Consider the following 24293-nt stretch of genomic DNA (forward strand, 5'->3'; position numbering starts at 1 on the left):
TTTATATTATTAACATGTGAATAATGCTGTATAATAGACTGTATTTATATTATTCACATGTGAATAATGCTGTGTAATAGACTGTATTTATACTATTCACATGTGAATAATGCTGTAATAATAGATTGTATTTATATTATTCACGTGTGAATAATGCTGTATAACAGACTGTATTTATATTATTCACATGTGAATAATGCTGTATAATAGACTGTATTTATATTATTCACATGTGAATAATGCTGTATAATACTGTATTTATATTATTCACATGTGAATAATGCTGTATAATAGACTGTATTTATATTATTCACATGTAAAAAATACCCAAGTGTTTATTGTCTATTGTGAGTGAACTGTGGTGCTGAATTTCCCCAGGGATCAATAAAGTACTTTCTGTTCTATTCTATTCTATCTACCAGTAAAGACTTAGTTCCCCTGTTCCATGTCTGTCCAACTCACAAACAATAGCGACAATGAAGGGAAAAAAGTTTGACATTCATAAATCTTTCACAGGTATAAGAAACTAATAGTGATTCCAAAAACATAATTTAGATATAATTGTACTGAGAACAAGACACAGAGCGCTAGATCTTTTCTAGGGACCAAAGCCTAAACTACTGTTGAATAAGATTCTGTTGTACATGACATGTAAAAGTAGGTTTTTCGACAGATGAGCTAGCATCTGTTGTAGTGAAGCCTCCTTGTCTTTTGGAGCGTCAGTAGAATATGAGTACGAGGTAAAAGCCCCTGCACCTTTAATTAGCTCATTTCATCTTTTGTTTTTCATTATAATATGGTCAGTCTATCGTAGCCCGTTAGCGGCATGCTAGCAGCTAACGGGCTAGGATAGACTGACCATAGAGCTGTCAGGGCGGAGTTTCTTAAATGCCTCAAATGTCCGGCATTTTGAGTAAACAATGCACACCGAGGCACAACACACGGCAGTGTGTTGTGCCGAACAGGGGTTCCGGGATTCCGGTGCCGAACCGGAACCCCTGTACCAAAACGGTTCAATACAAATACACGTACCGTTACACCCCTAGTATATACATTTGATTATTTACAATCTGGGGAGGTGGGATGTGGTGGTGGGAGGGGGTTAGGCTATGTTTGTAGCAGTGACGTGCGGTGAGGTTCATGACTGGTGAGGCACTGACTTCATCACAGTCAGATTTACAAACATATGAACCCTACAGAGTATCTTGTTCACCATTTGATTGGCAGCAGTTAACGGGTTATGTTAAAAAGCTCATACCAGCATTCTTCCCTGCTTGGCACTCAGCATCAAGGGTTGGAATTGGGGGTTAAATCACCAAAAATTATTCCCGGGCGCGGCGCCGCTGCTGCCCACTGCTCCCCTCACCTCCCAGGGGGTGAACAAGGGGATGGGTCAAATGCAGAGGACAAATTTCATTACACCTAGTGTGTGTGTGACAATCATTGGTACTTTAACTTAACTTTAACTTTACACATACAAACTGTAGCACACAAAAAAGCACATTTAATAAAAAAACGTTATTATGGTCTTACCTTTACTTATAAATGCGCCGCTGTTGTGCTGGATTAATGAACCCCCTGACGGGAGTGTTATATCAACTAAAACCCTCACTTCAGCTTTCCACGTGCAAGATTGAATCTATTTAAAAAAGTGTAACCGAGGGTTTATAAATGTCGCCTATACTGTATGAAACTACAAAATAACAAACACGGAGGCTCCAGTTTACACGAGGACCACTTTATTTACCTTCTTTCAAAAACTTCCGCTCCACTCCAACGTGTCAAAATTCCGCTCTTAGCGCCTTCAAAATAAGAGCTCAAGGCATATACTGTATAACAGCGCATAACAGGAACTTAACATCACAAAGAGGAAAGCCCATAAACAATAGGTTACAAAAGTTATTTAATAAGAAGCCAAAAAGTGCAAAAACAATAATGTTCGTGTTGGAGGAGTTGTGAATTAGGTACACCTGCAGTCTGCAGGTGTACCTAATGTTGTGGCCCTGCAGTCATTCAAAACTCCTCCAACACGAACATTATTGTTTTTGCACTTTTTGGCTTCTTATGAAATAACTTTTTTAAATAGATTCAATCTTGCACGTGGAAAGTTTAAGTGTGGGCTTTAGTTGATATAACACTCCCGTCAGGGGGTGCAAATTCTACGGCGGGGGTGCAGGAGGCAAGCCTCAGCCAGTGCGTCTTTTGCAGCCGTTTTATGATCGCTCAGCACAAGAAATACGTTACACACATACAGTTGTTGACAAAATACACTGTACATTATATACCTCAGCTAACTAAACTATGGAAATGTATAATATAGTTCATATAGCAATACGGTCTCACTGCACAGCAGGCCAGCAGTTAGACGAGTCATTGCGCAATCCATGTTGAGGCACTGAGTGACGTGCCTCGACTGGCTGCTGTTCACCGCACCGTCTCTTCTCAGTATTTGAACGGCAAATGTGAAAATTCAGCGATTTTGAATAAAAATAATCTAAAACTGGTGAAGTTAAATGGAAAATAACTTTATAGTATAATCACTGGATACATTTAACAATTAAATATATTTTTTTTTCTTTTTACATTTTTTTTCTTTCCATGATGGCAGGTGAGGCAGGTGACTGCACGTCACTGGTTTGTAGTTGTAGTTGCTACCGTATTTTCCGCACTATAAGGCGCACCTAAAAACCACAAATTTTCTCAAAAGCTGACAGTGCGCCTTATAACCCGGTGCGCTTTATATATGGATAAATATTAAGATTCATTTTCATAAAGTTTCGGTCTCGCAACTTCGGTAAACAGCCGCCATCTTTTTTCCCGGTAGAACAGGAAGCGCTTCTTCTTCTACGCAAGCAACCGCCAAGGTAAGCACCCGCCCCCATAGAACAGGAAGCGCTTCTTCTTCTACTGTAAGCAACCACCCGCCCGCGTAGAAGAAGAAAAAGCGCGCGGATATCACCGTACGTTTCATTTCCTTTGTGTGTTTACATCTGTAAAGACCACAAAATGGCTCCTACTAAGCGACCGGGATCCGGTTCATGAAAAGACGCAATCTCTCCATCCGCACACGGATTACTATTTCACAGCAATTGATATTCCTGTGAACCGCACTGTGGATACAACGGGAGCACGTACGGTGAATATTCGCACCACAGGGAATGAGAAGTCATCCTTCACTGTGGTTCTAGCTTGCCATGCTAATGGCCAGAAACTTCCACCCATGGTGATATTCAAAAGGAAGACCTTGCCGAAAGAGACCTTTCCAGCCGGCGTCATCATAAAAGCTAACTCGAAGGGATGGATGAAGAAAAGATGAGCGAGTGGTTAAGGTAAGTTTAAGTTTACGCGAAGAGGCCGGGTGGCTTTTTTCACGCAGCTCTGTCCATGTTGATATACGCATGTTTGTGATTGCACATTTGCGTACATTTTGGGAGTGAACAGAGTTGTTAGAACGCTGGTTTTTAATATATTATTAAAGTTTGACTGACCTATCTGACTGTTTTTTTGACATTCCTTTAGCGCAGTTAGATGCGGCTTACAACACGGGGCGGCTTATAGGTGGACAAAGTTTTGAAATATGCCGTTCATTGAAGGCGCGGCTTATAACCCAGGGCGCCTTATGGTGCGGAAAATACGGTACTTTAAAGACGTTCAAGAACGAGGCCAGTTTGGAATGCCAATACTAAAGGCACAGCAGGGAGCTGAGCTCTATTCTCTACACACAATTTAACAATTTTCAAGTGACCTCCTCCATTTAAACTTGAGAAGGGACGCATGCTGAGGAGAGTGAAATGAAGATCACAGTGCCCTCAAGCGACCCCTTTGAGAGAGAAGATTCCCCCGACCGAAACCAAACGGAGAAAGCCCTTCTCTATTTTGAATTTTTTGTTTTGTTTTAAAAGGAGCAGAGTCTTAGCACAGTAAAAATCTCTGCGTATTTGTCAGATTGAATGTGTTGTATTTTTGTGAGAACTCGGAGAGTAGCGCGGGTCTTGAAGGGCACCCACATCTGTTGCACGTTAGGTGCCGGCCGTCAACATTGTTGCCGGGGACCTAATTTAATATTTTCTCTCTTTTGATCTTCCACCTTTAATCACTGGCTCTTGGGAGGATCGGCTTTCCCCCCCGAGAAATTGTTGGAGAGCAGAAAGAAAATGTTATTGCAGTATGTTTATGGAATCGTGCATGTGAAGAGAGGACAAAGAAAAATGCTTGCCCATGTCAGATGGAGGAGAAAAACCGCAACAGAACCGTAAGCAGTCGGGACATTCCAAACTGGCAATTTAAATTTCTCCACTGAGATGGTTGGAGATGATATGCGAGTGAGACAGCAGTGGGGGGGGAAAGAGAGCAGGAGGCAGGCACCACAGGCTAGATTTGGGTTTCTTTGAATCAGCACCGCTGCTTTTATTAAACCACCCGTTCTAATACCGACGTAACACAACTTGACAAAAACTCGCTTGTGCATAGCTGAGGTGAGTCGGCTCGTGTTTGTCTCCGACTGATGGCTGACATCAGGCACGACTTAAAGTCCAGACTCCCTGAGGGAAATGTAAAGTGGTTCTTCAAGGCACCTTTGAAGAGGTTTGTTTTCATGCAGCTTGTGTTAGGCAAAAGACTCCTTGCTGTCTAAGCGGACCCTCGTCAAATTGAAAAAGGCGTTTTTTTCCAGGAGAATGCCAACCGATGCCTACGAACAACATTGGCACGTAGGGCCTGTTTTGTCAAGGCTCCTCACAATGTTGCTGACTCCTCACATTAGCTATGTGCACACGGACACATTTAATCCCATTAAAAGCCTAACCGGATGAAAAAAAATGCTTCACGTAAACAAGCCCTTTGGAATATTCTCACCCGATCACACACGTTTGAATCAAAATTTCGTTCCGATCGAGACGGAATAGCCACAGACCGCACTAAAACAACACCTCCAGGCAACTACAACCCTAGACTAACACCCTCCCCTCTCCACATCCCACCTCCCCGGATTGTAAATAATCAAATGTAGATAATCAAATGTATATACTTGTTCTTATGCTTTCTGAACTCACTATGTTCTCTGCTCGCTGTACATATCCTACCAAGTCAGACCTACCGTATTTTCCGCACTATTAGCCGCACCTAAAAACCACAAATTTACTCAAAAGCTGACAGTGCGGCTTATAACCCGGTGCGCTTTATATATGGATTAATATTAAGATTCATTTTCATAAAGTTTCGGTCTCGCAACTACGGTAAACAGCCGCCATCTTTTTTCCCCGTAGAAGAGGAAGTGCTTCTTCTTCTACGCAAGCAACCGCCAAGGTAAGCACCCGCCCCCATAGAACAGGAAGCGCTTCTTCTTCTACTGTAAGCAACCACCCGCCCGCGTAGAAGAAGAAGAAGCGCGCGGATATTACCGTACGTTTCATTTCCTTTGTGTGTTTACATCTGTAAAGACCACAAAATGGCTCCTACTAAGCGACAGGGATCCGGTTCATGAAAAGACGCAATCTCTCCATCCGCACACGGACTACTATTTCACAGCGACTGCCTAAAGACTTTCAAGAAAAGCTGGCTACTTTCCGTGCATATTGTAAAAACAAGATAGCTGAAAAAAAGATCCGGCCAGAGAACATTATCAACATGGACGAGGTTCCACTGACTTTTGATATTCCTGTGAACCGCACTGTGGATACAACGGGAGCACGTACGGTGAATATTCGCACCACAGGGAATGAGAAGTCATCCTTCACTGTGGTTCTAGCTTGCCATGCTAATGGCCAGAAACTTCCACCCATGGTGATATTCAAAAGGAAGACCTTGCCAAAAGAGACCTTTCCAGCCGGCGTCATCATAAAAGCTAACTCGAAGGGATGGATGAAGAAAAGATGAGCGAGTGGTTAAGGTAAGTTTAAGTTTACGCGAAGAGGCCGGGTGGCTTTTTTCACGCAGCTCTGTCCATGTTGATATACGACTCCATGCGCGCCCACATCACGCTGGTTTTAATATATTATTAAAGTTTGACTGACCTATCTGACTGTTTTTTTGACATTCCTTTAGCGCAGTTAGATGCGGCTTACAACACCGGGCGGCTTATAGGTGGACAAAGTTTTGAAATATGCCGTTCATTGAAGGCGCGGCTTATAACCCAGGGCGCCTTATGGTGCGGAAAATACGGTACTTGAAGTGCAGTTTTTCCCCATGAAGTTGGTTTTGTTCGTTGTTGTTTTTATTGCTGTCACTTTCCAACTGATTGGGGCATACTTGGCTCATTCGTCTGCGTTGATTGGCTCATTTTGCCCACTCCTTTGAAGACCGAATATTCCCACACAACCACAGGTGGGTAGTAACGCGCTACTTTTACTCCGTTACATCTACTTGAGTAACTTTTGGGATAAATTGTACTTCTAAGAGTAGTTTTAATGCAACATACTTTTACTTTTACTTGAGTATATTTATAGAGAAGAAACGCTACTTTTACTCCGCTACTTTTATCTACATTCAGCTCGCTACTCGCTACTGATTTTTATCGATCTGTTAATGCACGCTTTGTTTGTTTTGGTTTGTCAGACAGACCTTCTAAGTAGGATCTATCACATGCCTGCGTTTCACCAATTTAATGCAGTCACTGGTGACGTTTGACTCCGTTTCACCAATCAAACAGAGCCAGGCGGTCACATGATTAACAAACTTAACCTTACATGAACTCAACGTCAAATTTGAGGAAGCACATGGCGGTAAGTAACCTTAGTAGATATTTTGGCTGTCACCGTAGGCTGATGTTAGCTTCCCTGCTATGAATCACTGTCAAATGTACATCGTGTGGGGACATTTATTAACGCACTGCAGCCTCATAGACAAACGGAGACACACACACTCACGCATGCATAGAAACACCAATCAGAAGTGCACAGTGTGTTCTCAGCTGCACCGTGCAGCCCACACCTATCAGTTTATGGTTTGCGTAAAGGCTAACTTGTTATTTTCCTTTGTATATAGTAAATAAGGATAAGGATATCCACAAGAAAACAGGAATGAAGACAATCTTCGCTCTCCTTACACAACGACGTCTGAGATGGCTTGGCCATGTAAGTCGAATGGATGACACTCGCATTCCAAAAGACATCCTGTACGGAGAACTGGCCTCTGGAACAAGGGCTGTGGGAAGACCTGTCCTTCATTTTAAAGATGTGTGTAAGCGTGATATGAAGGCCAGTGACATCAACCCACTAAACTGGGAAGCTTCTTCAGCTGAACGTGGGAAATGGAGGAAGTTAGTGAAGGAGGGCGTACATCAGAGTGACTTAAGAAGAGTAAGACAGTGGGAGGAGAAGCATGAACGTAGAAAGCGAACAGCCACACCCCTACTGAATCTACCAACAATACAATATGTTTGCAGGAACTGCAACAAAGCATGCCTGTCAAGAATTGGCTTATATAGTCACAACAGGCGTTGCACATGACATGAATTGACATTTGTGCGCAAAACTCTATTGTCTCTCGAGACAGACAGATGCCAGAAAGGTAAAGGCTAACTTGTTATTTTCCTTTGTAATCTCTGCCTACTGAGCCTATGGTGCTGTTAAGTTATTGTGGCTCAATTTGCCTTAATTTTTTTTATGTTAATGTATTATTATTTAATAAATATTATTGTTTTATTTGCTTAAGAGATATTCCTGGCTCTGAATTTGCTCATTGCTATTTTTATGTTTTTGTGCATTATTTGTTGCCGTCATCATTAAACGAACAGGTTACTCATCAGTTACTCAGTACTTGAGTAGTTTTTTCACAACATACTTTTTACTTTTACTCAAGTAAATATTTGGGTGACTACTCCTTACTTTTACTTGAGTAATAAATCTCTAAAGTAACAGCAGTGTTTCCCACACATGCATTTATTTGTGGCGGCCCGCCACGAAAGAATTACGTCCGCCACAAATGGATTTTTCGGCTTTTGACTCGCTCGACCGCTCATAAAAGCAATGGGACTCTGTCTGTGAATGTTGCTTGTAGTTACAACTCCGGTGCAGTAGGTGGCGGTAGCCTACTGTGCATTGTAACTCCGCCAATAGCACTTAATTCACCTGGTGGGCCAGAAGAAGAAGAAGAAGAAGAAGAAGAAGAAGAAGAAGAGGGACGGACGGACGGGATCAAAATACGAGGGTAATATAGGTAGATTGGTTATAGCTGCATCGCTCGCGGCTCGTCATATATTTAACGTTAATCCGCGATTTCACCGAGCGTTTCACTGACGGTGAGCAGCCTGACACTGCTTCCTGCACGTAGTAACAGTCACGTGTTTTCATACAGACGAGCTAACGTGTCCAGGTTATAACCCTGTTGTCAATAAACACACATGGACTGCAGCTAAATTGTCCACTGTCCACTGCAGCATGTGAATGCAATGAAAAGAATAAAATCTGAGCCAACCAGCTGTTAAAATGTTGTCCAGGTTAATGTTTTGGCCATTAAAGGCCCTTCATTTTAAGATTTCAACTGTGATCGGGCTTTAAACAGGTGGTTGACCTGTTCAGATGAGTGTAACTGCTACTGGTCAAATAATGTGAAATAGCATTTAATTTTACATGTATGCAATGCCATTTAAATGTAATTATAGATAATAATAATAATAATAATAATAATAATAAATACTGTGTAGTGTTGTAAATAGTCAACGGGAAGAATTTTAGTAAGATATAAGCCATGAGCACTACACAGCCAGAAAAAAACCTAGGCAGGACAAGTAAAAATATTGGGGCAAGTAGATTTGAGAAGTCGGGCAAGTAGAAAAAAAGCTTAGCGTTGAACCCTGCATGTGTTGAGCAAAACAAGTGACCACAGATGTACCTAAAGAAGTGACCACAGATGTACCTAAAGAAGTGACCACTGATGTACCTAAAGAAGTGACCACAGATGTACCTAAAGAAGTGACCACAGATGTACCTAAAGAAGTGACCACTGATGTACCTAAAGAAGTGACCACAGGTGTACCTAAAGAAGTGACCGCAGATGTACCTAAAGAAGTGACCACAAATGTACCTAAAGAAGTGACCACAGATTAACCTAAAGAAGTGACCACAGGTGTACCTAAAGAAGTGACCACAGGTGTACCTAAACAAGTGACCGCAGGTGTACCTAAAGAAGTGACCACAGGTGTACCTAAAGAAGTGACCGCAGATGTACCTAAAGAAGTGACCACAGGTGTACCTAAAGAAAGGACCACTGATGTACCTAAAGAAGTGACCACTGATGTACCTAAAGAAGTGACCACAGATGTAACTAAAGAAGTGACCACAGATGTACCTAAAGAAGTGACCACAGATGTACCTAAAGAAGTGACCACTGATGTACCTAAAGAAGTGACCACAGATGTACCTAAAGAAGTGACCACAGGTGTACCTAAAGAAGTGACCACAGATGTACCTAAAGAAGTGACCACAGGTGTACCTAAAGAAGTGACCACTGATGTACCTAAAGAAGTGACCACAGGTGTACCTAAAGAAGTGACCACTGACAGTATGTTCAGTGATGGATGGTAACGGGTATTACGTTACTTAAAAACGTGTTTTGACTAAAATGCTGCTTAAGTAGCGCTTCACACATAGCAAGTGTGTAACTATTAACAAGTAACTATTAACAAGTAACTATTTATTACGTGTTTGTCCGCGCTAGCCCGGTTAGCTAAAGCTAGCCCGAGGACTGACTCACCACTTCTTTCGCCTTCGGAGAGAAGCCGCTCTTGGCTCTGCTCCTCTTCAATATTTCATCTCTCGCCGAATCCAAGCCGACTCCTATCGCCTTGTTCCTGGTCTTGACGGTCTTGACGCTGGCTTTGAAAAGCAGAGTTATATCCACAGCCATGTCTGCGGCGGTGTAAACAAACCGACACGTCACCAGGACGTGACGTCACCTGGACGTGACGTCATTAAACCGCGACACCGTTGTTTTGCAGAGCAGAAGGGGGGGGGGAAAAAAAGCCTTATTTAATCTTCCTTAAAAGGTTTTCCGCCTTAAAATGAGTAGTAGCGTGTTTAGGACCTCATATATTACACACTGTAGGTATGTAAGAAGGACTTAATTTATTCTTAATTGAGATCTCATTCTTTCCTGTCTGGTATTATTGTGCTCCAAAGATATATAATAAGCTGTAATTACCAGATACTAATTAAATCATGCCATTCCAACTAGAGGCAATGTCTAGCAGGAAGCGTAGACCCAACTGGACAGACCAGGAGTGTTATCTCCTCGCTCAGCTGGTGCATGAGAGGAAAGAAGTCATCAGAGGGAAGTGCATCACTGGTTTATATGACAAACGCCAGGCTTGGGAAGAGATAACCCACACCATCAACACGGCCTTCCCACAAATGCAGAGGACCGTGTCCGACTGCAGCAAAAAGTGGGAGAATCTGCTGGCGAAATCCCGGGAGGAGATCAAGAGACAGAAGATGCAAGCGGGTGCAGGTAAGTATTGAACCCCATCCATCCATCCATCCATCTTCTTCCGCTTATCCGAGGTCGGGTCGCGGGGGAAGCAGCCTAAGCAGGGAAGCCCAGACTTCCCTCTCCCCAGCCACTTCGTCCAGCTCCTCCCGGGGGATCCCGAGGCGTTCCCAGGCCAGCCGGGAGACATAGTCTTCCCAACGTGTCCTGGGTCTTCCTCGTGGCCTCCTACCGGTCGGACATGCCCTAAACACCTCCTTAGGGAGGCGCTCGGGTGGCATCCTGACCAGATGCCCGAACCACCTCATCTGGCTCCTCTCGATGCGGAGGAGCAGCGGCTTTACTTTGAGCTCCCCCCGGATGACAGAGCTTCTCACCCTATCTCTAAGGGAGAGCCCCGCCACCCGGCGGAGGAAACTCATTTCGGCCGCTTGTACCCGTGATCTTGTCCTTTCGGTCATAACCCAAAGCTCATGACCATAGGTGAGGATGGGAACGTAGATCGACCGGTAAATTGAGAGCTTTGCCTTCCGGCTCAGCTCCTTCTTCACCACAACGGATCGATACAGCGTCCGCATTACTGAAGACGCCGCACCGATCCGCCTGTCGATCTCACGATCCACTCTTCCCTCACTCGTGAACAAGACTCCGAGGTACTTGAACTCCTCCACTTGGGGCAAGATCTCCTCCCCAACCCGGAGATGGCACTCCACCCTTTTCCGGGCGAGAACCATGGACTCGGACTTGGAGGTGCTGATTCTCATCCCAGTCGCTTCACACTCAGCTGCGAACCAATCCAGTGAGAGCTGAAGATCCTGGCCAGATGAAGCCATCAGGACCAAATCATCTGCAAAAAGCAGAGACCTAATCCTGCAGCCACCAAACCGGATCCCCTCAACGCCTTGACTGCGCCTAGAAATTCTGTCCATAAAAGTTATGAACAGAATGGGTGACAAAGGGCAGCCTTGGCGGAGTCCAACCCTCACCGGAAACGTGTCCGACTTACTGCCGGCAATGCGAACCAAGCTCTGACACTGATCATACAGGGAGCGGACCGCCACAATCAGACAGTCCGATACCCCGTACTCTCTGAGCACTCCCCACAGGACTTCCCGAGGGACACGGTCGAATGCCTTCTCCAAGTCCACAAAGCACATGTAGAACCCCTTTATTACAAATGCAAAAGTAAAACATGCATTTTTTTTGTTACTCACAGATGATGACGTGTCTCTGGATCAGTTCAGCGCCCTGACCCAAATAGCCATCTCCGTCATGAACCCTGCGGCGCTTCAACAAGACGAAGAAGACTCCACGCCGTTTGATATCATTGAAAGTCAACACAACAGGTGATGCATGTTTGTTAGTAGTAGAGATGCGCGGTTTGCGGGCACAACCGCGGATTATCCGCGGATCGGGCGGATGAAATTTAAAAAAATTAGATTTTATCAGCGGGTCGGGTCGGGTCGGGTCGGGCGATTGAAATTAAATAAAATTAGATTTTAAATAGATTCAGGCGGGTGGCAGTTAAACCAATTCGGAAATATATATACATACCGTATTTTCCGCACTATAAGGCGCACCGGATTATTAGCCGCATCTTCAATGAATGGCATATTTCATAACTTTGTCCACCAATAAGCCGCCCCGGACTATAAGCCGCGCCTACGCTGCGCTAAAGGGAATGTCAAAAAAACAGTCAGATAGGTCAGTCAAACTTTAATAATATATTAAAAACCAGCGTTCTAACAACTCTGTCCCAAAATGTACGCAAATGTGCAATCACAAACATAGTAAAATTCAAAATCGTGCAGAGCAATAGCAACATAATGTTGCTCGAACGTTAATGTCACAACACACAAAATAAACATAGCGCTCACTTTCTGAAGTTATTCTTCATTCGTAAATCCTTCGTCTTCGGTGTCCGAAGTGAAAAGTTGGGCAAATGTGAGATCCAAAATGGACGGTTCCGTCTCGTCGAAGTCATCGGAGTCAGTGTCACTGTTATCCAGCAGTTCTGTGAATCCTGCCTTCCGGAAAGCTCGGACCACAGTTGTGACCGAAATATCTGCCCAGGCATTTACGATCCACTGGCAGATGTTGGCGTCGTCTGGCGCTGCCTCCTCGTCTTAGTGAAGGTGTGTTCGCCTTCTGTCATCCACTGTTCCCACGAAGTTAGCAGTCTAGCTTCGAATGCCCTGTTGACACCAATATCTAGCGGCTGGAGGTCTTTTGTCAATCCACCCGGAATGACGGCGAGTATTGAATTAAGCGCGTAAGCGTGTCTCTCAATGTGCTGTTATGAGCTAGCAAATATAACAACTACACTACCCAGCATGCAACGATAGTTACGAGCATGCGCGGTAGCCCTGAGAAGCGTTGTTGTATGCTGGCAGTTAGAATGTGGTTATGAGCACGCTGTGAGTAAACGTTGAGAACTCAGTTAACACGCCTCGTCTGCATTATTTATAATTAGACAGACAACACACTTAATAGGAGCCATTTTGGGGTCTTTACATAAACACACAAATGGAAATGAAACGTCACATATCCCAGCATGCACCGCGCGCTCCTTCTTCTTCCGGGGGCGGGTGGTTGCTTACAGTACAAGAAGAAGCGCTTCCTGTTCTATGGGGGCGGGTGCTTACCTTGGCGGTTGCTTGCGTAGAAGAAGAAGCGCTTCCTGCTCTACCGGGAAAAAAGATGGCGGCTGTTTACCGAAGTTGCGAGAACGAAACTTTATGAAAATGAATCTTAATATTTATCCATATATAAAGCGCACCGGGTTAAAAGCCGCACTGTCAGCTTTTGAGTAAATTTGTGGTTTTTAGGTGCGGCTAATGGTGCGGAAAATACGGTAGTTAAATGTTGTTACCCACATACGAAAAACGAGCAGGCACCTGCTGCATATGCCACAACAGAAGAAAAAAAAAAGAAGAGATGGACACTTTTACGGAGCGGAGAAGGCCCCCGACGCCTCGCCGGGGTCCGGGACCGAGGCCCCTTCCCCCGAGAGGGCCCCACCGGGAGCCGTAGCTGAGGCGATCCGCGAGAAGGGCCCGACGCACGTCCAGGGTCACCACCGCGCCCACCGCACCGACACCGCGCCGCGGCCGGCGTCACGCGCGGGCAGGTAAGCAGCTTACCTGCCCGCCACCCCCGTGGCCGGGGGCTCGTAACAGGGGTCACTCCGCGCGCTCCGCCCGCGCAGCTTACCTGCCCGCCACCCCTGTTGCCGAGGGCGCGTAACAGGGGTCACTCCGCGCGCAGTGCGCTCACGAAAGGGGTGGGGCTCACCCTGGTTGATATAGACAGCAGCTAGGACGGTGGCCATGGAAGTTGGAACCCGCTAAGGAGTGTGTAGCAACCCACCTGCCGAATCAACTAGCCCTGAAAATGGATGGCGCTGGAGCGTCGGGCCCATATACCCGGCCGTCGCCGGCAGCGAGACGCGCTTGGAGGTGCGCTCAGCGCGGCTCCCGTATGATTGCGCACTGGTGTGCGTCTGGGTCGTGACAGCGTGGCAAGCGAATGTCTGTGCTGCATTGGATCAGTCTCATTTCCATCCATCTTCTTCCGCTTATCCGAGGTCGGGTCGCGGGGGCAGCAGCTTAAGCAGGGAAGCCCAGACTTCCCTCTCCCCAGCCACTTCGTCCAGCTCTTCCTGTGGGACCCCGAGGCGTTCCCAGGCCAGCCGGGAGACATAGTCTTCCCAACGTGTCCTGGGTCTTCCCCGCGGCCTCCTACCGGTGGGACGTGCCCTAAACACCTCCCTAGGGAGGCGTTCGGGTGGCATCCTGACCAGATGCCCGAACCACCTCATCTGGCTCCTCTCGATGTGGAGGAGCAGCGGCTTTACTTTGAGCTCCTCCCGGATGGCAGAGCTTCTCACCCTATCTCTAAGGGAGAGCCCCGCCACCCGGCGGAGGAAACTCATTTCGGCCGCTTGTACCCATGATCTTGTCCTTTCGGTCATAACCCAAAGCTCATGACCATAGGTGAGGATGGGAACGTAGATCGACCGGTAAATTGAGAGCTTTGCCTTCCGGCTCAGCTCCTTCTTCACCACAACGGATCGATACAGCGTCCGCATTACTGAAGACGCCGCACCGATCCGCCTGTCGATCTCACGATCCACTCTTCCCCCACTCGTGAACAAGACTCCGAGGTACTTGAACTCCTCCACTTGGGGCAAGATCTCCTCCCCAACCCGAAGATGGCACTCCACCCTTTTCCGGGCGAGAACCATGGACTCGGACTTGGAGGTGCTGATTCTCATTTCTTTAACAGGCAAAAGCTTTATAACCTCACTAATGCCTTGCATCGTCTATATTAGATATATAACAACGGGCGGGTGCGGGCGGATGGCGGGCGGATGCGGTTCTGATCAAATGTTAGATCGGGTGGATGGCGGATGGTTGACGACTTTCTGATGCGGTTGCGGATGAAATAATTGCCTATCCGCGCATCTCTAGTTAGTAGACTTGTGCAAACGCGCCCCCAAACAAACACAAAATGCTGCAAAAGCCCAAAACACAGCGGTACCATACCTGCCAACTTTTGAAATCAGAAAAACCTAGTAGCAAGGGTCCGCAAAATGATTGATTGCATTCAGACAGGTTAAAATGTTGCTAAAACCATCACTTTTTCTATCAGTCACAGTGACTTTTCAAAACAAAAATATTACAGCAAAAATCATATGGGTTGATTGACATGTTTATTCTGTAAGCTAACTTCAATAGTTTGAAATTATTTTGACAGTTAATGCATAGCTGCCAACTACTCCGGTTTTCCCGTAATTCGTACGGTTTTCATCAACCTATTCCGGGTTACGGTTGCAGTGATAAAAAATACGGTTTTTCATTAATTAAAAAAAAAAAAAGGGTGAAAACTACGCGAATTGCACCTTGTGCAGACAAGATTTTTCGATCGGACACGGAGGAATTAGCGATGTAAAAGACCACGTTGGGACAAAAAAACACAAGTCTAATGCCGTTGCTAGCGATACAAGTGGAAAACTTTCAACGTTTTTCGTCGCCCAAACAGATTCTTTGGATGTGATAAATGCCAAAGTTTTATTTACGGAGGCAATAATTGAGCATGGATTTCCAATCGCACTGGCTGATCACATGGGACAGTTAAATGTTTGTAATGCAATCTTTAAAAATCATTACGCGGTGATCGCGGTCCCAAAAATAAACTTTTCTTGCATGATAATGTCCAGAAAAATTCGCTTTATATTACTATAGAGTCCTTTTAACGAATGAGTTTGATGGTTTATCACAAACCTTAAATGAAAGAAGTCCTTTGTTCTCCTGCACCATGCATGCACTTTGGCCTTGCTTCGTGTTTGGTGCGCAATCCTGTCGGCTGTATTTCACAGCACGACATACTGTTAAAAGTGTTTATACTATTTATGCTTTCAAGTCCAAGTTGAAGAAATCTTGTTAAATGTTGACAGCATAACTACCAAAATACAGAAGTATGTCCTTAATATTTTTGCAGTGCTATTTCTGTTGAAAAGTTCAAATGATTACATTAGAGATGTGATGTGCCACTTTTCAAGTGTCTGATGGCTTAAATTAATTTTCATTCATTTTTCATATTTTGAATTCTTTTGAAAGGCTTACAAAAAAACTACATTTGAATTGTAATTCCATGCTATTGAAAGGACTATTAATTTTAATGAAGTTAGCTTACCATGTTTACAGTATGATAATTGTGATAGAAATGTGAATTTTAGGCACAGAATATTTTTTACAATTGAACAAGGCAGTAGATTATACAAGCTTGGACAGAAAGTTAATAATGACACCAATTTTTTTTTTAATGGAATTGTTTAGTACTGTTTTACCATTTGTTTACTGTAAAAAGTGTTTATACTGTTTATACTTTCAATTAACAAATTGAAGTCTTGTGAAAGGTTGACAGGATAACTGGCATTAACTGTCAAAATAATTTCAAACTATTGAAGTTATCTTACAGAATAAACATGTCAATCAACCCATATGATTTTTGCTGTAATATTTTTGTTTTGAAAAGTCACTGTGACTGATAGAAAAGTGATGGTTTTAGCAACATTTTAACCTGTCTGGATGCTAATAATCATTTTGCGTTGGGGGGCGAAGCCCTGAACCCTCCACCAGGACTTTGTCCTGGACCTACCGGGGCCTGCGGCCCCTGGACCCTGGCTACTAGGTTTTTCTGATTTCAAAAGTTGGCAGGTATGTTAATGCCAGTTATCCTGTCAACCTTTCACAAGACTTCAATTTGTTAATTGAAAGTATAAACAGTATAAACACTTTTTACAGTAAACAAATGGTAAAACAGTACTAAACAATTCCATAAAAAAAAAAATTGGTGTCATTATTAACTTTCTGTCCAAGCTTGTATAATCTACTGCCTTGTTCAATTGTAAAAAATATTCTGTGCCTAAAATTCACATTTCTATCACAATTATCATACTGTAAACATGGTAAGCTAACTTCATTAAAATTAATAGTCCTGTCAATAGCATGGAATTACAATTCAAATGTAGTTTTTTTGTAAGCCTTTCAAAAGAATTCAAAATATGAAAAATTAATGAAAATTAATTGAAGCCATCAGACACTTGAAAAGTGGCACATCACATCTCTAATGTAATCATTTGAACTTTTCAACAGAAATAGCACTGCAAAAATATTAAGGACATACTTCTGTATTTTGGTAGTTATGCTGTCAACATTTAACAAGATTTCTTCAACTTGGACTTGAAAGCATAAATAGTATAAACACTTTTAACAGTATAACAGTACTAAACAATTCCAATAGATAACATTGGTGTCATTACCTTTTTGTGGCTAAAATCCAAATTTAGCAACGGCATTAGACTTGTGTTTTTTTGTCCCAACGTGGTCTTTTACATCGCTAATTCCTCCGTGTCCGATCGAAAAATCTTGTCTGTACAAGGTGCAATTCGCGTAGTTTTCACCCTTTTTGGAACGGATAATTATTCCCGGATAGGCTTTTGAATATTCTTCACGGAATGACTGCAGTTTTCTTTTCGGTTTAAGACTCGTTTGCGATTTTTCTCCGGTTGATTCCATGATCGTTCGCTCGTTTGGAAACAATGGCAACTGGTGCCTCGTGCTTGGCAGCGGTGCTATAAATAGCCTCGCGCATGGCATTCGGAATGGCTCGATAGGAAGTTACGGGAAGCAGTGTCGATTGTCATTGTTGTTACGCGATTTCGCGAATAAAACTTTTTAAAAAATATTTTTTTTTAATGAATGAAAAACCGTATTTTTTATCACTGCAACCGTAACCCGGAATAGGTTGATGAAAATCGTACTAATTACGGGAAAACCGGAGTAGTTGGCAGGTATGCGGTACCATCCATCCATCCATCCATCTTCTTCCGCTTATCCGAGGTCGGGTCAATCAATCAATCAATCAATCAATCAATCAATCAATCAATCAATCAATCAATGTTTATTTATATAGCCCTAAATCACAAGTGTCTCAAAGGGCTGCACAAGCCATAACGACATCCTCGGTACAAAGCCCACATAAGGGCAAGGAAAAACTCACCCTAGTGGGACGTCGATGTGAATGACTATGAGAAACCTTGGAGAGGTCCGCATATGTTTAAACAAGTTAAACTGTTTACTTACAGACTGATCTTTTCCAAGGCTTGTAAAAGCTAACACAACTTGTCTACTTCTCAATTGTCTCATGAACTGAACTGACGTCGCCAACCCGGAAGTGCCCAAACTAATGTCGCGTAGTATTTTCATATCGCCACAAGGTGTCAGTAAGACATACTTGCCAACCTTGAGACCTCTGATTTCGGGAGGTGGGGGGTGGGGGCGTGGTCGGGGGCAGGGCGGGGCGTGGTTGGGGGCGTGGTTAAGAGGGGAGGAGTATATTGACAGCTAGAATTCACCAAGTCAAGTATTTCATACATATATATATATATACACATATATATATATATATATATATATATATAGATATCTACATCCTGAAAATATGCAAACAAACTGTGTTTAGATAATTGATACCTCAAACTTGCATAAATAAATATTAAGGAATATAACATAACTTGGCTTCTGAGAGTTTCAAAATGTAATGAATAAAATGCTAAAGTTGTCGATAAACAAGCAATTATTTGAATAATTAAATATGGTCATTTTAAATGAATTATTATGATAATTTAAAATCAATTATTTCAAATATGTTTATTTTAATGTATAATTATATGGCTGGATGTAATAAGGAGTCACGAAAAAATACAAATAAAAATACAATTAATTTTGATGTTTTTAGCAAAATATAGTAAAAATGTATTTTTTATTTTTTTATTTTTTTAAATTAATAAATATATTTATTTTTAGGTAAAATAAACATAATACTACAATTGATCTCTAGTCTGGATGATTTAGTTCTTGTCACCCTGTTGTCCTCCCGTCATGAAAAAAGGCTGTCCTCACTCAGGTCCGCATGGAGCTGGAGGGGGCGTGGCTTCCAGCTCCGGCTGAAAATCGGGAGATTTTTCGGGAGAATATTTGTCCCGGGAGGTTTTCTGGGAGAGGCGCTGAATTTCGGGAGTCTCCCGGAAAATTCGGGAGGGTTGGCAAGTATGCAGTAAGAGTCTACAATCAAATGGGCACAACATTGCCGTCCCACAGGGCATTTCCTGTGGGACGGGATTCGAATAAAGAACCAATTATTTTTCTTTACTATAGTGGCCTCGATAATGGGAACCGTTTCTCAAAAAGGGATTCGAGTCCATGGAATCGGTTCTTTTCTTATCGAACAACTGGGAGAACCGGTTTCGAACATCATCCCTAGTAACACCCGAATAAGTTTTTCAACTTGTTTAATCAACACCTTTTCAGTGTCTTCACTTGTGTTTTATGAAAACTAGTTACATTATGGCCGTTAACGAAAAAAAGATCAAAGGTTCAAATCAGGGGTTCAAAGCTTAGAATAAAAGTAGAATTTACGGTATAATGTTATCGTTGTATACAGGGAAAAGCCAGTAAATTAGATTATTTTGAAAAACTTGATTTATTTCAGTAATTGCATTCAAAAGGTGTAACTTGTACATTATATTTATTCATTGCACACAGACTGATGCATTCAAATGTTTATTTCATTTAATTTTGATGATTTGAAGTGGCAACAAATGAAAATCCAAAATTCCGTGTGTCACAAAATTAGAATATTACTAATTCAAAAAAGGGATTTTTAGAAATGTTGGCCAACTGAAAAGTATGAAAATGAAAAATATGAGCATGTACAATACTCAATACTTGGTTGGAGCTCCTTTTGCCTCAATTACTGCGTTAATGCGGCGTGGCATGGAGTCGATGAGTTTCTGGCACTGCTCAGGTGTTATGAGAGCCCAGGTTGCTCTGATAGTGGCCTTCAACTCTTCTGCGTTTTTGGGTCTGGCATTCTGCATCTTCCTTTTCACAATACCCCACAGATTTTCTATGGGGCTAAGGTCAGGGGAGTTGGCGGGCCAATTTAGAACAGAAATACCATGGTCCGTAAACCAGGCACGGGTAGATTTTGCGCTGTGTGCAGGCGCCAAGTCCTGTTGGAACTTGAAATCTCCATCTCCATAGAGCAGGTCAGCAGCAGGAAGCATGAAGTGCTCTAAAACTTGCTGGTAGACGGCTGCGTTGACCCTGGATCTCAGGAAACAGAGTGGACCGACACCAGCAGATGACATGGCACCCCAAACCATCACCCAACCATGCAAATTTTGCATTTCCTTTGGAAATCGAGGTCCCAGAGTCTGGAGGAAGACAGGAGAGGCACAGGATCCACGTTGCCTGAAGTCTAGTGTAAAGTTTCCACCATCAGTGATGGTTTGGGGTGCCATGTCATCTGCTGGTGTCGGTCCACTCTGTTTCCTGAGATCCAGGGTCAACGCAGCCGTCTACCAGCAAGTTTTAGAGCACTTCATGCTTCCTGCTGCTGACCTGCTCTATGGAGATGGAGATTTCAAGTTCCAACAGGACTTGGCGCCTGCACACAGCGCAAAATCTACCCGTGCCTGGTTTACGGACCATGGTATTTCTGTTCTAAATTGGCCCGCCAACTCCCCTGACCTTAGCCCCATAGAAAATCTGTGGGGTATTGTGAAAAGGAAGATGCAGAATGCCAGACCCAAAAACGCAGAAGAGTTGAAGGCCACTATCAGAGCAACCTGGGCTCTCATAACACCTGAGCAGTGCCAGAAACTCATCGACTCCATGCCACGCCGCATTAACGCAGTAATTGAGGCAAAAGGAGCTCCAACCAAGTATTGAGTATTGTACATGCTCATATTTTTCATTTTCATACTTTTCAGTTGGCCAACATTTCTAAAAATCCCTTTTTTGTATTAGCCTTAAGTAATATTCTAATTTTGTGACACACGGAATTTGGGATTTTCATTTGTTGCCACTTCAAATCATCAAAATTAAATGAAATAAACATTTGAATGCATCAGTCTGTGTGCAATGAATAAATATAATGTACAAGTTACACCTTTTGAATGCAATTACTGAAATAAATCAAGTTTTTCCAAATATTCTAATTTACTGGCTTTTACCTGTATATTTTGCGCTTACCTATCTTGCAGCAACAATTAAAATACTCATGTGGAATTTTGCTACCGATATGTTTTTCTGTCCTTTTAGTGGTGATAAAGATGGAACGTTCCCCACAGGAGAACATCTTGAAAGTAAACACGAGCAGGCAGATCCTGTCCTCCCGGGCTACGCTTCAGATCCATCGGGACAAAAAACCACATCTTATTCCATCGTCCCCAAGTCACTCGGCGTACAGTTTAGCACTCTTTATCCTGCGGCGTCCGGAGAACAGTCCCACTCCCCCTGCTCGCCGTGTGCACCCGCAGCGCACTGCAGCACCTTGCAGGACAGAATGGACCTGGAAATGTCTGTGCTGAGAAGACAGGAAGCAGTCCTCAAGCTGCAGGAGGAATATTATACACTCAAAATCAAGCGGATGAAGGCGCAAATGGCAGACTGTCCTCCGCAAGGCTGAAACCATTTGTAATCATTGAATGATTGCTGATTATTTGTGTTGTGTAGGATCTATATCTGAGAAGAATGTGTTGACTGGTAATAGCCCAGTAAATGAGACTTCAGTAACATTAAGGTGACTCGTAGTAGGGATGTCCCGATCCGATATTTGGATCGGATCGGCCGCCGATCGATGTTCTGGACACAAACACCGATACGAGACGACTCACAATCTTGGATTGCAAGCTGTCCCTTTGCACAGATAGAAAACCCCGCACCCCCCAAACCCGCCCACCTCAACCTCCTCATGCTCTCTCAGGGAGAGCATGTCCCAAATTCCAAGCTGCTGTTTTGAGGCATGTTAAAAAAATGTTGCCATGTTTTTTTTTTTTTTTGCATAACTTGAGTTGATTTATTTTGGAAAACCTTGTTACATTGTTTAATGCATCCAGCGGGGCATCACAACAAAATTAGGCATAATAAAGTGTTAATTCCACGACTGTATATATCGGTATCGGTTGATATCGGAATCGGTAATTAAGAGTTGGACAATATCGGAATATCGGCAAAAAAGCAACTATCGGATATCTCTAGTTTTCAGGGTGCAGGTCATACAGGTAAAAGCCAGTAAATTAGAATATTTTGAAAAACTTGATTTATTTCAGTAATTGCATTCAAAAGGTGTAACTTGTACATTATATTTATTCATTGCACACAGACTGATGCATTCAAATGTTTATTTCATTTAATTTTGATGATTTGAAGTGGCAACAAATGAAAATCCAAAATTCCGTGTGTCACAAAATTAGAATATTACTTAAGGCTAATACAAAAAAGGGATTTTTAGAAATGTTGGCCAACTGAAAAGTATGAAAATGAAAAATATGAGCATGTACAATACTCAATACTTGGTTGGAGCTCCTTTTGCCTCAATTACTGCGTTAATGCGGCGTGGCATGGAGTCGATGAGTTTCTGGCACTGCTCAGGTGTTATGAGAGCCCAGGTTGCTCTGATAGTGGCCTTCAACTCTTCTGCGTTTTTGGGTCTGGCATTCTGCATCTTCCTTTTCACAATACCCCACAGATTTTCTATGGGGCTAAGGTCAGGGGAGTTGGCGGGCCAATTTAGAACAGAAATACCATGGTCCGTAAACCAGGCACGGGTAGATTTTGCGCTGTGTGCAGGCGCCAAGTCCTGTTGGAACTTGAAATCTCCATCTCCATAGAGCAGGTCAGCAGCAGGAAGCATGAAGTGCTCTAAAACTTGCTGGTAGACGGCTGCGTTGACCCTGGATCTCAGGAAGCAGAGTGGACCGACACCAGCAGATGACATGGCACCCCAAACCATCACTGATGGTGGAAACTTTACACTAGACTTCAGGCAACGTGGATCCTGTGCCTCTCCTGTCTTCCTCCAGACTCTGGGACCTCGATTTCCAAAGGGAATGCAAAATTTGCATGGTTGGGTGATGGTTTGGGGTGCCATGTCATCTGCTGGTGTCGGTCCACTCTGTTTCCTGAGATCCAGGATCCAGAAACTCATCGACTCCATGCCACGCCGCATTAACGCAGTAATTGAGGCAAAAGGAGCTCCAACCAAGTATTGAGTATTGTACATGCTCATATTTTTCCTTTTCATACTTTTCAGTTGGCCAACATTTCTAAAAATCCCTTTTTTGTATTAGCCTTAAGTAATATTCTAATTTTGTGACACACGGAATTTTGGATTTTCATTTGTTGCCACTTCAAATCATCAAAATTAAATGAAATAAACATTTGAATGCATCAGTCTGTGTGCAATGAATAAATATAATGTACAAGTTACACCTTTTGAATGCAATTACTGAAATAAATCAAGTTTTTCAAAATATTCTAATTTACTGGCTTTTACCTGTATTTAGTATATTAGGTTTGGTATATTACCTTCTTGTACCAGTGGTAAAGAAGTGTGTGGTGGCCTACAGAGCACCTGCGTACAAAAAAACCAACATCATGGGGACAATGTTTGCATAGCACCCAAATGGCACTTTTTGTATGCAGAACATTGTAGAACAGCAACACTTAAACTGCCTTTAATGGAATGTAAGGTTTTGGTCGCCACCATTTGTAATAATAAATAACAATGGCTAATATTATGACTAGTATATGAATGATTGTATGTAACTATAGCATACCTGCCAACTTTTGAAATCAGAAAAACCTAGTAGCCAGGGTCCAGGGGACGCAAAATGATTATTAGCATTCAGACAGGTTAAAATGTTGCTAAAACCATCACTGGGCGACGAAAAACGTTGAAAGTTTTCCACTTGTATCGCTAGCAACGGCATTAGACTTGTGTTTTTTTTGTTACGCTTACGAGGCATTGTGATGCCGGAGGTCGTCTTTTCAAGATGCAGAGGGATGTCAGGAAGCGGCTTGCAGGTGAGAATAAATGATTTATTCTGATTGCAGAACAAAATGCTGCGCGGTGCACCACGGCACGGAAAACAAGAGGGTAGCAAAGATGCTAATATCAAAAATGTAAACTATGAGCGAAACTAGGAGCGTAACTTGTTGCGTAGGAGCAAACAAAACCAACAGACCGAATGAGGCCAGCGCGTAAACTAAATAGCCCTCTGATTAGTGCCCGGGCAACAGGTGCGCGTCCGGGACACTAACCAGAGGCAGGTGACTATAATCTGCCGTCATGGCAACAGAAACAAACTCAAGAGGTGCAGAAAAAACACAAGTGACTTGAAAACAAAAACAAAAATATGATCCGGGCAGCGGATCATAACATTTTTGTCCCAACGTGGTCTTTTACATCGCTAATTCCTCCGTGTCCGATCGAAAAATCTTGTCTGCACAAGGTGC

General features: G+C 43.2%; 2 protein-coding genes across 3 annotated transcripts in view; one reads left to right on the forward strand and one right to left on the reverse strand.

Annotated features, from left to right (window-relative positions):
- Window positions 1-9881, reverse strand: part of stx18 (syntaxin 18) — a 52969-nt gene extending 43088 nt beyond the window's left edge. The window contains exon 1 of the mRNA XM_061932792.1: window positions 9691-9881. Within this exon, the coding sequence (XP_061788776.1) occupies window positions 9691-9843 (153 nt within the window). The 5' untranslated portion in view covers window positions 9844-9881. The remainder of the gene's footprint in view (window positions 1-9690) is intronic.
- A 79-nt stretch (window positions 9882-9960) lies between these two features.
- Window positions 9961-21944, forward strand: LOC133578344 (uncharacterized). Of its 2 annotated transcripts, XM_061932705.2 has the most exons (4): window positions 9971-10041; window positions 10171-10443; window positions 11639-11768; window positions 21096-21944. In XM_061932705.2, exons 2-4 carry the CDS (start codon window positions 10176-10178, stop codon window positions 21460-21462), a joined length of 765 nt encoding a protein of 254 aa, XP_061788689.2. In that variant the 5' UTR covers window positions 9971-10041; window positions 10171-10175; the 3' UTR covers window positions 21463-21944. The 2 variants fall into 2 exon arrangements, with proteins under 2 accessions (XP_061788688.2, XP_061788689.2); XM_061932704.2 differs by having other exon boundaries at window positions 9961-10443.
- Window positions 21945-24293: the final 2349 nt, after the last annotated feature.

This window comes from Nerophis lumbriciformis, linkage group LG38, assembly GCF_033978685.3.
Source record: "Nerophis lumbriciformis linkage group LG38, RoL_Nlum_v2.1, whole genome shotgun sequence".
NCBI classification, from domain to species: Eukaryota; Metazoa; Chordata; class Actinopteri; order Syngnathiformes; family Syngnathidae; genus Nerophis; species Nerophis lumbriciformis.